The 14,397-nt window shown below is 46.3% G+C and overlaps 1 protein-coding gene across 6 annotated transcripts in view; it reads left to right on the forward strand.

The window, feature by feature from the left end:
* Positions 1 to 1,670: 1,670 nt before the first annotated feature.
* LOC121536883 (hydroxyacid oxidase 2-like) overlaps positions 1,671 to 14,397 on the forward strand; it is a 33,688-nt gene continuing 20,961 nt past the window's right edge. For 3 of the 6 annotated variants that reach the window (XM_041844500.1, XM_041844503.1, XM_041844504.1), the window contains exons 1-2: positions 1,671 to 1,771; positions 4,150 to 4,210. In XM_041844500.1, coding sequence (XP_041700434.1) covers positions 4,191 to 4,210 — 20 coding nt within the window. In that variant the 5' untranslated portion in view covers positions 1,671 to 1,771; positions 4,150 to 4,190. The other 3 variants (XM_041844505.1, XM_041844501.1, XM_041844502.1) reach the window with 3 other exon arrangements.

Consider the following 14,397-nt stretch of genomic DNA (forward strand, 5'->3'; position numbering starts at 1 on the left):
CACCCAGACATCAAACACTGGAGACATCCATCACTCATCCAGTACATGAGATTTACAGCAACTCATTTGTTCACTTTAGGACTTTTCACTCCACTGTTCACTCAACAGTAGAGAAGCAGAGAAACAACTACCTATATCTGTGCCTGTGTAACAGATGGGGGTTACACCTGCTGTCACTGCATTGTGGATTTCTGTATAATGTGTTTGTTTTGATTGCTGCATTCTTAGAACAGGTCTCCAATTTATTTATTTTGTATTATCAGAGTAAAACTTTTAAGAACTTTTATTGGCCTAAAATTTGACTATCTTTTGTTCCCAACTTTTACCCTCACAATTTAGTCAACTGCAAGTACAGTTCACAACACAATCTGTTGGGTGGCAAATCTGCCACATGTTTGACCCCTGGTCCCTGGTCACATAGTGGGTTGCTCTCCCCTGATCTAAGAACTGTGATCAGCAGCCAGCCTTATGGCCTCAATGCAAGGTGGAACGAAACATAGAGACCCAAACACCTGAGACTACAGACCTATGTCATTAATTTTTTCTCTGACTGAGAAAAAGACAGCAACTTAGACAGAGGTATAGAAAGAGTAGAGGATGCTAGCCAGAGAACACCCTAACAATCCAACAAACATGTTCTGGGCTAGCCGAGCCATAACCTGAGAGAGAGGCAGCATGTGGAAGAGGTTTTCTCCCCTCCTCTCCTAACGCGTCTGAGGAGTGGGAGCAAGATAGACGCAGTGATAGGCATCAGAGCCAGCTGTGGAATAACACAATTTACACGTCACTTAGAGCAGGTAACAGAGCCACCTCCCCATGGCCCTCAGAGGGGCCACCAGCGTGTGAGACTTGGCCCAAGCTTCAGAGCCCCAACCCCAGTCTCAACCCCCAGCCCCTGGCCTGCACCTTCACAGTCTTTGAATTAAAACAATATAAAACACTCAGCAAAGAGCTGTTTTAAGAGGCCTGGCTCTGTTACTGCAGCGGTAAGAATTAACCGAATTCCAAAGAAGTAATGAAATAGAGAGACAAAATCTAATTTAGCACCACTGCTGTCTTAGAACGCTTGAACAACGTTTCAGGGAGTTTTGTTACGTTCGTGGGAAGTTCAGACACTGTGACATTTATTGAATTCACTTTTATTTTCTCACTTCCTCTCTGTCAATCAATCTCTCTTTCTCTCTCGCTCTCTTTCTCTCTACTCCATCCTCCTTTCTATGCAGTGAAAAGATGTGTTCTGTGGGTGTACAGCCTCCTTTGGAGGTTATTTCCAGAGGACTTTGACAGTAATGATTTACAATCAACGGGGTACTGTCCATATGAAAAGATGAAGATAATAATTAATCAAGAATCCAAAAAGCGATAGTCATTCAACTGTATCCAGGAGGACAGGATACAAACGAATGCACACGCACACTGTCCCATAAGTAATGTGACTGTTGGTCACTCACCCACTCACTCTCACTCACTCATTCAGCCACCAACCCACCCATCCATACAATTGAAGACAAGGGTTGCTATGCTATCCTATCTGCCCCCCTTATTCAGGCATGTACAAAGGAGAACAGGGGCCCCATACTGCTGACAGGGGAGGTTAGTGTCGAGCCAGTGTGTGTGAGTGGGTGGTGGGGGGCGGTATCAAAGGGATTCTCCCAATGGGAGGGTCTGGAGCTAGAGTTGCCCTGCCCCTGACACTGTCCTGCCCTGCACACTTGTGTCATATGAGAGGTGACAGGCTACGAGAGCAAACTAGGACAGGTTAAAGGACAAGGTAAGACACCTCACATATTTTCCTCCTGTGTGGTTACCCCCAGGGCCTTTTTACATCAGCTACTGTAGGCCTACATCTATTAACATAGCAGAGCTCGGGAGAGAGAGAGAGAGGGAGAGACTGTAAACAAAATGTACAAGATGTACATTGCTCAATAACACCATCACTGCCTGTCTCTCTTTGGAAACTGGTATGTAGCTGCTTTCTTTGATAAATATCAAAACATCTGAAATCGTAATCATTTACATGATCTACAGTAAACCAAACCTTTAATTTTTTTCCAAAAGGTCATTTTATTTTCTGTTATATGTATGCTCTTTTCTATAGACATGTTTATTATAATACACACAGCTGCTCTTCTACAAATGTACCATAACAATGTGCTTTGAACTCCCATTGAGAGCACCTAAATGACCGACATTGACAGGTGTAGAGAGGGAGGTAATTTATCATTCACAATCTATAGGACACAGGCTAACATTCAATTAACATCATGTTCATCGAACTTGACTGATAATTGAGGAGAAACATTACCTTAGAACTGATCGGATCTGAACCTTACCTGCAAGTCTATCTTGCACATTCTATAGAAGACAGAATTGATGGGAAATAGTATGATCATTGTTTATCCTCTACGGGATCGGTGTCCCGTATATTGGACGGTTGAGCTAACGTGCGCTAATGTGATTAGCATGACTGTTGTAAGTAACAGCAAACTTTCCAGGACATAGACATGTCTTCATTGGCAGAAAGCTTAAATTCTTATTAATCTAACTGCACTGTCCAATTTACAGTAGCTATTACAGTGAAATAATACCATGCTATTGTTTGAGGAGAGTGCACAACAACAACAAAAACGTATAATAATAAGCCATTTAGCAGACGCTTTTATCCAAAGCGACTTACAGTCATGCGTGCATACATTTTTACGTATGGGTGGTCCCGGGGATCGAACCCACTACCTTGGCGTTACAAGCGCCGTGCTCTACCAGCTGAGCTACAGAGGACCACTTATCTTATCGCGGCAACTGGTTTGATACATTCACCTCTGAAGGTAAATAATGTACTTACATTCAGCCATCTTGCTCTGATTTGTCATCCTGAGGGTCCCAGAGATAAAATATAGCATAGTTTTGTTTGATAAAATCCATTTTTATATTCAAATGTAGGAACTGGGTTCTACATTTTGAACCCTTGCTGTCTCTGGCTCCACACCCACCCCGCCCGGCCATCTAGATGTGTGAAAGTTAGTGTATAAGCTAATGCTCCATCCTGTATGAAATTCCTGGGAGTGTGTAAACTTACATTTTGTATTACCATATAATTTTTGTATGTTCTCTATAGTTATGTATTTGAAAATTTAACAATTGACCAATTCGGCACATTTGGGCAGACTTGATACAAAATAGTCCAGTATTGCAACGCTTCACTGGATCAATCTGAAACTTTGCACACACACTGCTGCCATCTAGTGGCCAAAATCTAAATTGCGCCTAAACTGCAATATTATATTGTGGCCTTTCTCTTGCATTTCAAAGATGATGGAACAAAAAAATAAGTAGAAAACGCATGTTTTTTTGTTTGTATTATCTTTTACCAGATCTAATGTGTTATTCTTCTACATTAATTTCACATTTCAAGAGTTTCCTTTCAAATGGTATAAAGAATATGCATATCCTTGCTTCAGGTCCTGAGCTACAGGCAGTTAGATTTGGGTATGTCATTTTAGGCGAAAATTGAAAAAAAGGGTCCGATCCTTAAGAGGTTAAAGAACTAATTTAAAGGTTTTTAATGAAGGCCTCGAAATTCAACACAAATCATTTTACAGTAGACCCCTTTGCATTTGAGATACAGTATTATGTCAACAGCCATTTTCATTTGAATGGCAGCTCAGTATCTACTGTTGTTGAACATGTTGTTCTCTCGCTGAATGTTTGATAGCCTGGCATATCACACATTATACAGTCCCGTGTAGCTCAGTTGGTAGAGCATGGCATTTGCAACGCCAGCATTGTGGGTTCGATTCCCACAGGGGGCCAGTATGAAGAAAAAAAATGTATGCACTCACTAACTGTAAGTCGCTCTGGATAAGAGCGTCTGCTAAATGACTCAAATGTAATATAATACAGGTTGAGACAGCTCTTTTTATAATCCCTTTATTCTGTATTGCACTGCCCTCAAGTGTTCATAGATCACATTGTTATCGATCACAACATGGGAGATGTACAGGCCAAAAGTTACAGACACTGCACAACAAAAAAGCATAATTGAGTTTTTATTATTTGTGTTTTTTGGCATTGTTTTATTGGAGGTTGACTATATTTTTTTAGCTTTTCAATCACGGGGGAAAAATAATTTGTATCTTAATTTTCTTCCAGGTTATGATTCTGCCAGGAGTATTGAAGTTCATTCAGAGACAATGAGCACCAGCTGTAATCGGTGAGTGGTTCTGCATGGATGGCTGCTCAGGTCAGCAGGTGAACTCAGATACAGTCACATACAGTATACTCAGATAAAATTGCAGAATAAAAATCTCAGTCAGGCAAACTCAAAGATAAACCTATGTCAGTTGAGGAGTCACTAACAACCCTGTGATCATTTGATATGTAGGCTACAGTAGTGGTGCAAGTTATTGTGTGCAATGTACACTAGGTCTATGGTAAGTCATTGACCACCCTGCTGTACATGTACTGTTAGTGTAGTGCTGTGTGTTACTGACCATGCTGCGGTTTGCCCCATTCTCTGTGTTTTATATGTAGGCCTAGTATGTATGTCCCCGTCTGTGCTGTAGTATGTAATGTGCGACCCCCCTCCCTTCTCTATGGCTCGCTGTGCCATCAGCACATTTCCAGCCTCTGTAAGCACAATAACCCCAAAGGTCACAGTGGGGTCACACTCACTGCCAGTGTTAATCTCTATGATAGTTTAATTTAACTCACACAAAAGCACACAATAGGAATAGATCTAACTTTGAGTTGCATTGCTCTGTTAACCAGACATTTCCGAATGGATTTGTGTGTGTCTGTGTCACTGAGGACTAGAGTGATGAGTTACATCAGAATTATATTAGTAGACCCTTCATACTAAATGCCTAAATGTAATTTGACACGTTGCTGTGTGTGTTGCATTTCAGCTGTTTTGCTCATGTGCACACCTCTATTGACTTGAGTTTTGTAGTTTTTTTCCTTTCTTATTTTTTTTCGCAGATTGGCATTTTGTGAAATGACAATGGCTAGCTGAATACATTAATTGTTATTTTATATACAGCCTGTTAAATGCCCAATCCAGTCTAAATTCACTTTCTCGAACTGAAATAGGATGGCCAGAACTTACCCATGCTGTTGCACAACGCTTTAAGTCAAAGAGTCATCGTTTTAGTCAAAGTATGATATATTTTCGCTTGAAGTGACAAATCTACAGGGGACTACATAGGTTTATGAGCCCAAGGCTGAAGAAAAAACCTACATTAAAACTATGATGTGCCATTATACAATACATAGCCTACTTACTTGTCACGGTTTCGGCCGAGGCTGCCTCTCTTCCTTGCTCGGGCAGGCTTCGGCGTTCGTCGTCTCCGGAATACTAGCTGCCACCGTTGCATGTTTCTATGTTCGTTTGGTCTGGTCTTGTATTGTACACCTGTTATCGTTTAGTGTCATTAGTGTTCTATAAGTTCTCGTTGTGTTTGTCAAGTGTTGTGTGTGATTGTTTTCACTGTCGTGCGTTTGGCTAGTACGTATACTGTTTGCTCGGTTGAGCTGTTCTCCATTGTGTTGGAGTGTTTTGTCGCACCTGTTTAGTGCGCCCGTTTTGTTTTCGCCTGCGTGCGGAGTTCTCGCCTCAGGGCATTTATTCGTGCTTGTGTTTGTGCATCCACTAAAGTCTTTTGGACTTACTTTCTGCGTCCTGCGCCTGATTCCACCACCACACCCACCTACAGCAACACTGACAGAATCACACACCTGCTCGAATGGAATCAGCAGGAGCCGCAGCAGCACAGGAGACGTTGGAGGACAGGGTCCGGGAGCAGAATGACCAGATCCTGCGGATGGGGTCCGCCCTGCAGGAGGTGATCACCACCCTCCAACGCTGGGAGACCCGAGGGACACCCCCAACGCCATCTTCCCTGCCCTCACCGTCGGCCAGTCAGCCCATTCCCGCTCCGGAGGAGTTCGACTCTCGCTCCCGAGGGCCTACGATGGGACCGCTGCCGGGTGTCAGGGCTTCCTTCTCCAGGTGGAGCTTTACCTGGCCACCGTGCACCCGGCGCCCTCGGGACACGAGAGCGTGTCCGCCCTGATCTCCTGCCTTTCCGGCAAAGCGTTAGAATGGGCCAACGCCGAGTGGAGGAGAATAGACGCTACCACCATCACGTACGCCGAGTTCTCCCGCCGCTTCAGGGCGGTGTTTGACCATCCCCCGGAGGGAAAGCGGCGGGGAGCGTCTGTTCTGCCTCCGGCAGGGGAAGAGGAGTGCCCAGGAGTTCGCGTTGGAATTCCGGACTCTAGCGGCGGATGCAGGGTGGAATGAGCGGGCCCTCATTGATCACTACCGCTGTAGTCTACGTGAGGACGTCCGTAGGGAGCTGGCCTGTCGGGACACCAGCCTCTCGTTCGACCAGTTAGTCGACATGTCCATCAGGCTGGATACCCTGCTAGCTACCCGCGGACGTCCCGAGGGGGTCCGTCCATTTCACCCTCCAGCGCCTCCGAGCCGTGCCCCATGGAGCTCGGGGCGCTGGCGCTAGAGAGAGGAGGGGTCGGAGTACGAGGGGGTCCATCTCCTGCACCAACTGTGGTCGGGGAGGACACACCGCGGCTAGGTGCTGGGGATGGCCTCCTAGGGGAGAAGACGACAGGCCCCGCACTGGGGAGCCCCTTCCAGGTGAGTAGGCGCCCCACTCACCCAGAGCTCTCTGTTGCGCACTTCTGTATACCTGTGCGTTTTCCACAGGTCGCACCTCATTCCCAGCATAAGGCGCTGGTAGATTCAGGCGCGGCTGGGAATTTAGTTGATAAGAGATTTTGTTTAGCCTTAGGGATTCCCCTTCTCCCTGTTGACGTCCCCTTCCCCGTTCATGCCCTAGATAGCCGTCCGTTGGGTGCGGGCTTGATCAGGGAGGTCACGGCGCCACTTAGGATGTCAGGAGATGATCCAGCTATTTCTGATCGACTCGCCTGCGTATCCGGTGGTGCTGGGCATGCCCTGGTTGAGTACCCATAACCCGTCTATTTCGTGGCAGGAGAGGGCTCTGATGGAGTGGTCTGCTCAGTGTGTGGGTCGATGTTTAGGCGTTTCCGTAGGGGCTACCTCGGTGGAGAGTCCAAACCAGGTGCCCGCATTGCACGTTCCCCCTGAGTATGGGGATTTGGATATTGTGTTCAGTAAGTCGAGGGCGACGCAGTTGCCTCCCCATAGGCAGGGAGATTGTGCGATAGACCTCCAGGCAGGAGCTGCGCTCCCACGGAGCCATGTGTATCCTCTGTCTCAGGAGGAGAAGAGAGCTATGGAGACTTACATAGACGAATCTCTGAGACAAGGATACATACGGCCCTCCACTTCCCCCTGCGTCCTCGAGTTTCTTTTTTGTGAAGAAAAAGGATGGTGGGTTACGCCCGTGCATTGATTACCGTGGTCTCAATCAGATCACGGTGAAGTACAGTTATCCACTCCCGCTGATTGCGACCATGACGGAGTCATTGCACGGGGCGCGTTTCTTCACTAAATTAGATCTCAGGAGCGCGTACAACTTGGTGCGCATTAGGGGAGGGCGATGAATGGAAGACAGCCTTTAGTACCACCTCGGGCCATTACGAGTATCTTGTCATGCCATACGGGTTGATGAACGCTCCTTCAGTTTTCCAATCATTCGTGGATGAGATCTTCAGGGACATGCAGGGGCAGGGGGTGGTCGTGTACATAGATGACATTCTCGTGTACTCGTCTACCCGAGTCGAGCATGTGGCCCTGGTGCGCCGAGTGTTGCGGAGGCTGTTGGAGCACGACCTGTATGTCAAGGCAGAGAAGTGTCTGTTTTTCCAGGAGTCGGTCTCCTTTTTGGGTTATCAGTTGTCTGCGTCAGGGGTGAAGATGGAGGTAGACCGGGTGTCAGCCGTGCGTATTGGCAAACGCCAACCACTGTGAAGGAGGTGCAGCAGTTTTTGGGGTTTGCGAATTACTACCGGAGGTTTATCCGGGGTTTTGGACAGGTGGCAGCTCCCATAACGCCTCTTTTGAAGGGGGTCCGGTGCGTCTGCAGTGGTCAGCCGAGGCGGACAGGGCGTTTGGGAGGCTGAAGGACCTGTTTACCTCGGCCCCGGTGCTGGCGCATCCGGATCCCTCTTTACCATTTCAGGTAGAGGTGGACGCGTCAGAGGCCGGTATAGGAGCCGTGCTTTCGCAACGGTCCGGCGCGCCACCTAAACTCCGCCCCTGTGCTTTTTATTCCAAGAAGCTCAGTCCGGCGGAGCGAAATTATGACGTAGGGGACAGGGAGCTGTTAGCCGTGGTACAGGCCCTAAAGGTGTGGAGGCACTGGCTTGAGGGGGCTCAACACCCTTTCCTCATTTTGACGGACCACCGTAATCTGGAGTACATCCGGGCAGCGAGGAGACTGAACCCTCGCCAGGCGCGGTGGAATATGTTTTTGACCCGGTTCATATTTAAGATCACGTACATCCCTGGGTCACAGAACGGTAAGGCAGACGCACTGTCTCGGCGGTATGACACGGAGGAGAGGTCCGTGGAGCCCACTCCCATACTGCCGGAGTCTTGTCTGGTGGCACCGGTAGTGTGGGAGGTCGATGCTGAACTCGAGCGGGCGCTACGCACCGACCCTAGTCCACCTCAATGCCCGGAGGGTCGGAAGTACGTTCCGCTCGAGGTTCGGGATCGATTGATCTATTGGGCTCACACGTCACCCTCCTCTGGACACCCTGGTATCGGGCCGGACAGTGCACTGTCTTAGTGCTAAGTACTGGTGGCCCACGTTGGCGAGGGATGTGAGGGTTTATGTTTCCTCCTGCTCGGTGTGCGCCCAGTGTAAGGCGCCTAGACATCTGCCTAGGGGTAAGTTACTACCCCTGCCCGTTCCACAATGACCATGGTCTCACCTCTCGGTGGATTTCATCACTGACCTTCCTCCTTCACAGGGGAATACCACTATACTGGTCGTTGTGGACCGGTTCTCTAAGGCCTGTCGTTTGCTCCCTATGCCGGGCCTTCCTACTGCCCTGCAGACCGCCGAAGCGCTATTCATCCATGTGTTCCGGCACTACGGGGTACCCGAGGATATTGTGTCAGATCGAGGTCCCCAATTTACCTCCAGAGTCTGGAGAGCTTTTATGGAGCGGTTGGGGGTCTCGGTGAGCCTCACCTCGGGTTACCACCCGGTGGAACGTGTGAACCAGGATGTGGGTAGGTGTCTTAGAACATACTGCCAGGACCGGCCGGAGGAGTGGGCAAGGTACGTTCCCTGGGCCGAAATGGCCCAGAATTCCCTACGCCATTCCTCCACTAACCTAACCCCTTTCCAATGTGTGTTAGGTTACCAGCCGGTTCTGGCACCTTGGCAGCAGAGCCAGATCGAGGCTCCTGCGGTGGATGAGTGGTTGCGGCGCTCGGAGGAGACATGGAACGCTGCACACGTCCACCTGCAGCGGGCCCTCCGTCGTCAAAAGGCGAGCGCCGATCTCCACCGCAGTGAGGGACCGGTGTACGCACCTGGTGATCGAGTCTGGCTCTCTACCAGAAACCTGCCCCTCCGCCTGCCCTGTCGGAAACTGGGTCGGCGGTTTGTAGGGCCATTTAAAGTCCTGAGAAGATTGAACGAGGTGTGTTACAGATTACAACTACCTGTTGAGTATAAAAGTATTAACCCCTCGTTCCATGTGTCTCTTCTCAGGCCGGTGGTAGCTGGCCCACTCCAAGAGAATGAGATCAGGGAGACTCCTCCGCCCCCATTGGACATCGAGGGGGCACCGGCGTACTCCGTGCGGTCCATCTTGGATTCGAGACGTCGGATGGGGGGTCTCCAATATCTAGTGGAGGGGTACGGCCCGGAGGAACGGTGCTGGGTGCCGAGGAGAGACATTTTGGACCCGTCTCTCCTGACGGAATTCCATCGGGGTCACCCGACGCACCCTGCTCCGCGTCCTCCTGGTCGTCCCCGAGGCCGGAGTCGGCGCACGTCTGGAGCCGCGCGTCAAGGAGGGGGTACTGTCACGGTTTCGGCCGAGGCTGCCTCTCTTCCTTGCTCGGGCAGGCTTCGGCGTTCGTCGTCTCCGGAATACTAGCTGCCACCGTTGCATGTTTCTATGTTCGTTTGGTCTGGTCTTGTATTGTACACCTGTTATCGTTTAGTGTCATTAGTGTCCTATAAGTTCTCGTTGTGTTTGTCAAGTGTTGTGTGTGATTGTTTTCACTGTCGTGCGTTTGGCTAGTACGTATACTGTTTGCTCGGTTGAGCTGTTCTCCATTGTGTTGGAGTGTTTTGTCGCACCTGTTTAGTGCGCCCGTTTTGTTTTCGCCTGCGTGCGGAGTTCTCGCCTCAGGGCATTTATTCGTGCTTGTGTTTGTGCATCCACTAAAGTCTTTTGGACTTACTTTCTGCGTCCTGCGCCTGATTCCACCACCACACCCACCTACAGCAACACTGACATTACTGCATATTACACATGGCAGAAAAACATAAAACAAAACTGATTTAAGATGTCTTTGGCACATAATTGGTCTAGCCTATACTCCAAAATTAAACACATTTGAGTAATCGCCTTTGAGTGTGAACTGTATTATTATGCATACTGGATGGACTGGTTACCTTATGCTATGCTCCAAAATGTATATCCACGAGTCTGGGAGAGAACATATAGCCAGCCCTAAGCGATGCAGTTGGTTCATTAATTGTACAGGGCGATTTTGAATAGCCTAGTAATAGAGAATTGTTTTATATTTTCATTATTCATTGGGAGACACATTACCTTTAGCTTAGATATACATAATATCTCACCACCATGCGTTTCCATCTCCTCCTCTCTCTCTTTATTATTTTCTAGATCGCGCAGAGGGTTTTGTTTGTTTCGTTGCGAAAACATGTTACTATCGATGTTCCCGAACAGATTTGGCTTGGTTTCCCAAATTAAGCACTGAGTAGATGCAGGAACAGGGTTGGAGAGCCCATGGCATACAGTTTGGGCGGAATATCACCTGTCACGCAGAGCATGCTCCTCAAACAGTGGTTGATGCTTGGAGATAAACAAGTGTTCTCATATTTATTTCTCAGCTTGCTCGTATTAAGCACAAGCTCCGCTATAAAGCCGAAGTAGTCTACCAGGCATCATTGAAAAACTGACGGCGGGAAAGCGCGCTGCCTCCATTCCCTATTCCAGTGCATACAGGTGACATTTATTTTTTCACCTGCCCCTGTTCCTGCCCATTTGATAATGGGCCAATCTAAATCGAAACTAATTTTACATATTAGTAAAGACAAGATTAAATTGAGAATAGTCTGATGGGTGAAAATATGATCACTTGATGAGAGAACAGCTGTGCAGCCTGAGGCAAGGAACAGAGCACTTTTTTTGCTACTGTCTCAAAACATCAATAGCCTATACTCGCACCATGTAGCCCATATATGTTTTGATTTCTAAGACATTCTAAGGTTTGTATCATTAACAGCTAAAGTTGCCAAATAACTCTAAATCTAGCATATAGGATCTGTTTCAACAACCAAATGATCACTTTTATGCTCAACATAGCCACTTCACATGCACAATCGCTCCGGAATGGGAAAAATATCCTTTCTATTTTATTCAGCTAAATTCAATTATATTATTCTTACTATAAAATAATATAATATAAAATAATGGCATAGGACTTATAAGCATATATTGTCAGCTAAACGAACAAGCCTACAGCCTATTGCATGGAGCATAGCCAGATAACATACAGTAGGCCAACTCATATTCTGTTCTTCTGAAATAAATTTTCTTCATATCATAATGTTTCTTTAGACCTGCCTAAAAAGTCAACTGATTTATTATACTTTTTAAAATGTGGATGTTGCAAAGACGGCGTGTACACAGTTTATATGGGTGGAGGCCTAGAGATACTAAACGTGTTTATGTTAATTTACGGATAATTACCGTGAGACCTGTAACTTTTGCATGACAATAACCGTCTGACAGAATGTCATGACTGCCACAGCCCTATTTTGCACCTACACTTTTCTTACCAGAAATGTTTTATAATCCATTGGCTAATTTGCAGTGGCGGCTGGTGAAAAATATTCTCGGTGGGGCTGTGCCATACTTTTTTTTTCCTGTAACCATCGCGATATATTTTAACACAAACTGCAGGACAGCAGTGCTCAGTGAAACATTCAGTAATTATTTAATGCCAATATTAAAAAGTTGAGGCATTCTTACACAAAAACATATTACACAAACCCAAGCCTTTCATTTGCATTTAAAGTGAACTTTTCACCATTGGTAGTAAACAGGCAACGCAACAGGCATGCTGTCAGAACAGAGTGGAAAGTGGACAATAACATGAAATTATTATAAAGTTTATAGGAAATCTTACACTGTATAAAAGGATGTATAATATAGAAATGGATATCAAGTGGATGAACTCAAACCTTTGACTGGAAGAATAGCATACAGTATTTTATGATCATACTAAATGTGACTAATTGTTAATGTGCTCCAGAACTGCAACAATTAATTGATACAAAACAACATATATACAGTAATATTAGCAAAGACACTATTAAGACTTTCTAGAGTACCATATATAACTGGATTTTTTATGCTAAGGTCAACTATATACAAAGAAACATGCGGCCAGAGCTGCTCTGTGTGTGTGTGTCTGTCATCTTATTTGTACAGGAATTTTGCCCGTCTGTCCTTCTGAGTGGCAAACCTCTCAATGACCCTTTGATTAAAGTCAGGAATGTCCCTGACAAGTTTCTTCTCCATGGAGAGCATGGCCAGAGCGTTCAGGCGATCCTGTGTCATGCTGTTTCTCAGGAAGGTCTTGATCCTTTTCAGTGTAGAGAAGCACCTTTCTGACTCAGCAGTTGTCATGGGTGTGGTGATGAGGATCTTGAGGAGGCTGGCAGTCTCTGTGAAAGTGCTCTGAAGGTTGTTCTCCATGAAGAACTGGTACAGGGGCACTGCACCACTACAAGCCTTGAACTCACTGTTCTCATAGATGAGGGACAGTTCGGTTTTGAGCTTGGCCTTGTTCAACATGGGGTACGCCTCCACGGTTGTTTCAAGCGCTGTATCGGGGAACTTCACACTGTGTTGTGGGAACAACTCTCCGTGCAATAGTGTTGCGCTGATGAGGTGCTGGGTGAAGGAGAACCTCTCTTTGGCATGACTCAGGATGGTATCACATACCTGTAAAAGATACATCATCAGCTTTAATTTGCAATTAAGCTATTTTGATGCAAGTGATCCTGACTGACACATGCCTATGTCCAACTCAAGTATATGATTACCAAGGTGCTGATTGTTCAGGGTTTTGGCTACATACTACCAGGCCTGAAAAAAGTTCTAGGGGGAAACACTGACAATTACATCACAACTTACCTCTATAGCCAACCTCTGTTGTTCTCCTGGTCCCAGCATCCTCCGTCGCTTGATGGGCTGTTGCTGCTCGTCAGATGCGCTGTCCCCACACAAAGAGGGAATTGAGGCCCTGGGTCCAAAAAATAAAGTTTAATTTGATAACTTGCAATCAGACTTCTTAACTCACTGTAATTCCCCCTCAACACACAACCAGTGACTTTTATATATATATATATATATATATATATATATATAGACAGACAGACAGACAGACAGACAGACAGACAGACAGACAGACAGACAGACAGACAGACAGACAGACAGATAGTGTGTATATACACACAAACTATGTCTAGTAACTGCTTTTAACCTGTGATGTACATAATTAACTGATGTTATTACGTTTTAAAGCCTTTTTCTATTACATTTGTGAGAGGGATGCAACATCATTTTGTTCTGCTGTGCACTTAGCAATAAAGTTAATCTTCAATAACAACTAGGCCTCTTCTAGAAATTGACCTGGTGGACACCTGAATAATTATTACAAACTGTGTAGTACTTTCCTGCATTATTATCAACGTCTGATTGTGTCTTCTCTTTCCTTTTAAAATACTAAAACAAATATAATTGTGACGGCTCTATGATAATCACTCACTTTGATGACCAGACACATTTAGGCTTTTAAACTGTTGTAAGTGAACTATTCATCTTTCTAACAACATCTTTATCAGCCAATAGTAAATATAGTTATTTACCTGATTGTTAGCATGCTGTCTGTGAACCTCTGGACAAGTGCTTTAATGAAGACAGGGTCGATGTTCCTCTTCTGCAGCTGGCTGAAAAGCATGTCCACATTTGGCATGATCTTGTGGAACAGTGCCAGGGAAAAAACAGAAAGCCTCGTCTTCGAGCATCCTCACAAGCACCAACTGGCAGTGGGTGGAAACGTCAGTCGTCTCGTCAGCTTGAATGGCGATAAAATCAGCACTCTTTACTTCCTCCAGGATGTAATCCTTAAGCACTGACAGCATACAGTCCAACAGCTCGTTCTGT

This window comes from Coregonus clupeaformis, chromosome 23 (genome assembly GCF_020615455.1).
Source record: "Coregonus clupeaformis isolate EN_2021a chromosome 23, ASM2061545v1, whole genome shotgun sequence".
In the NCBI taxonomy this organism is placed as follows: Eukaryota; Metazoa; Chordata; class Actinopteri; order Salmoniformes; family Salmonidae; genus Coregonus; species Coregonus clupeaformis.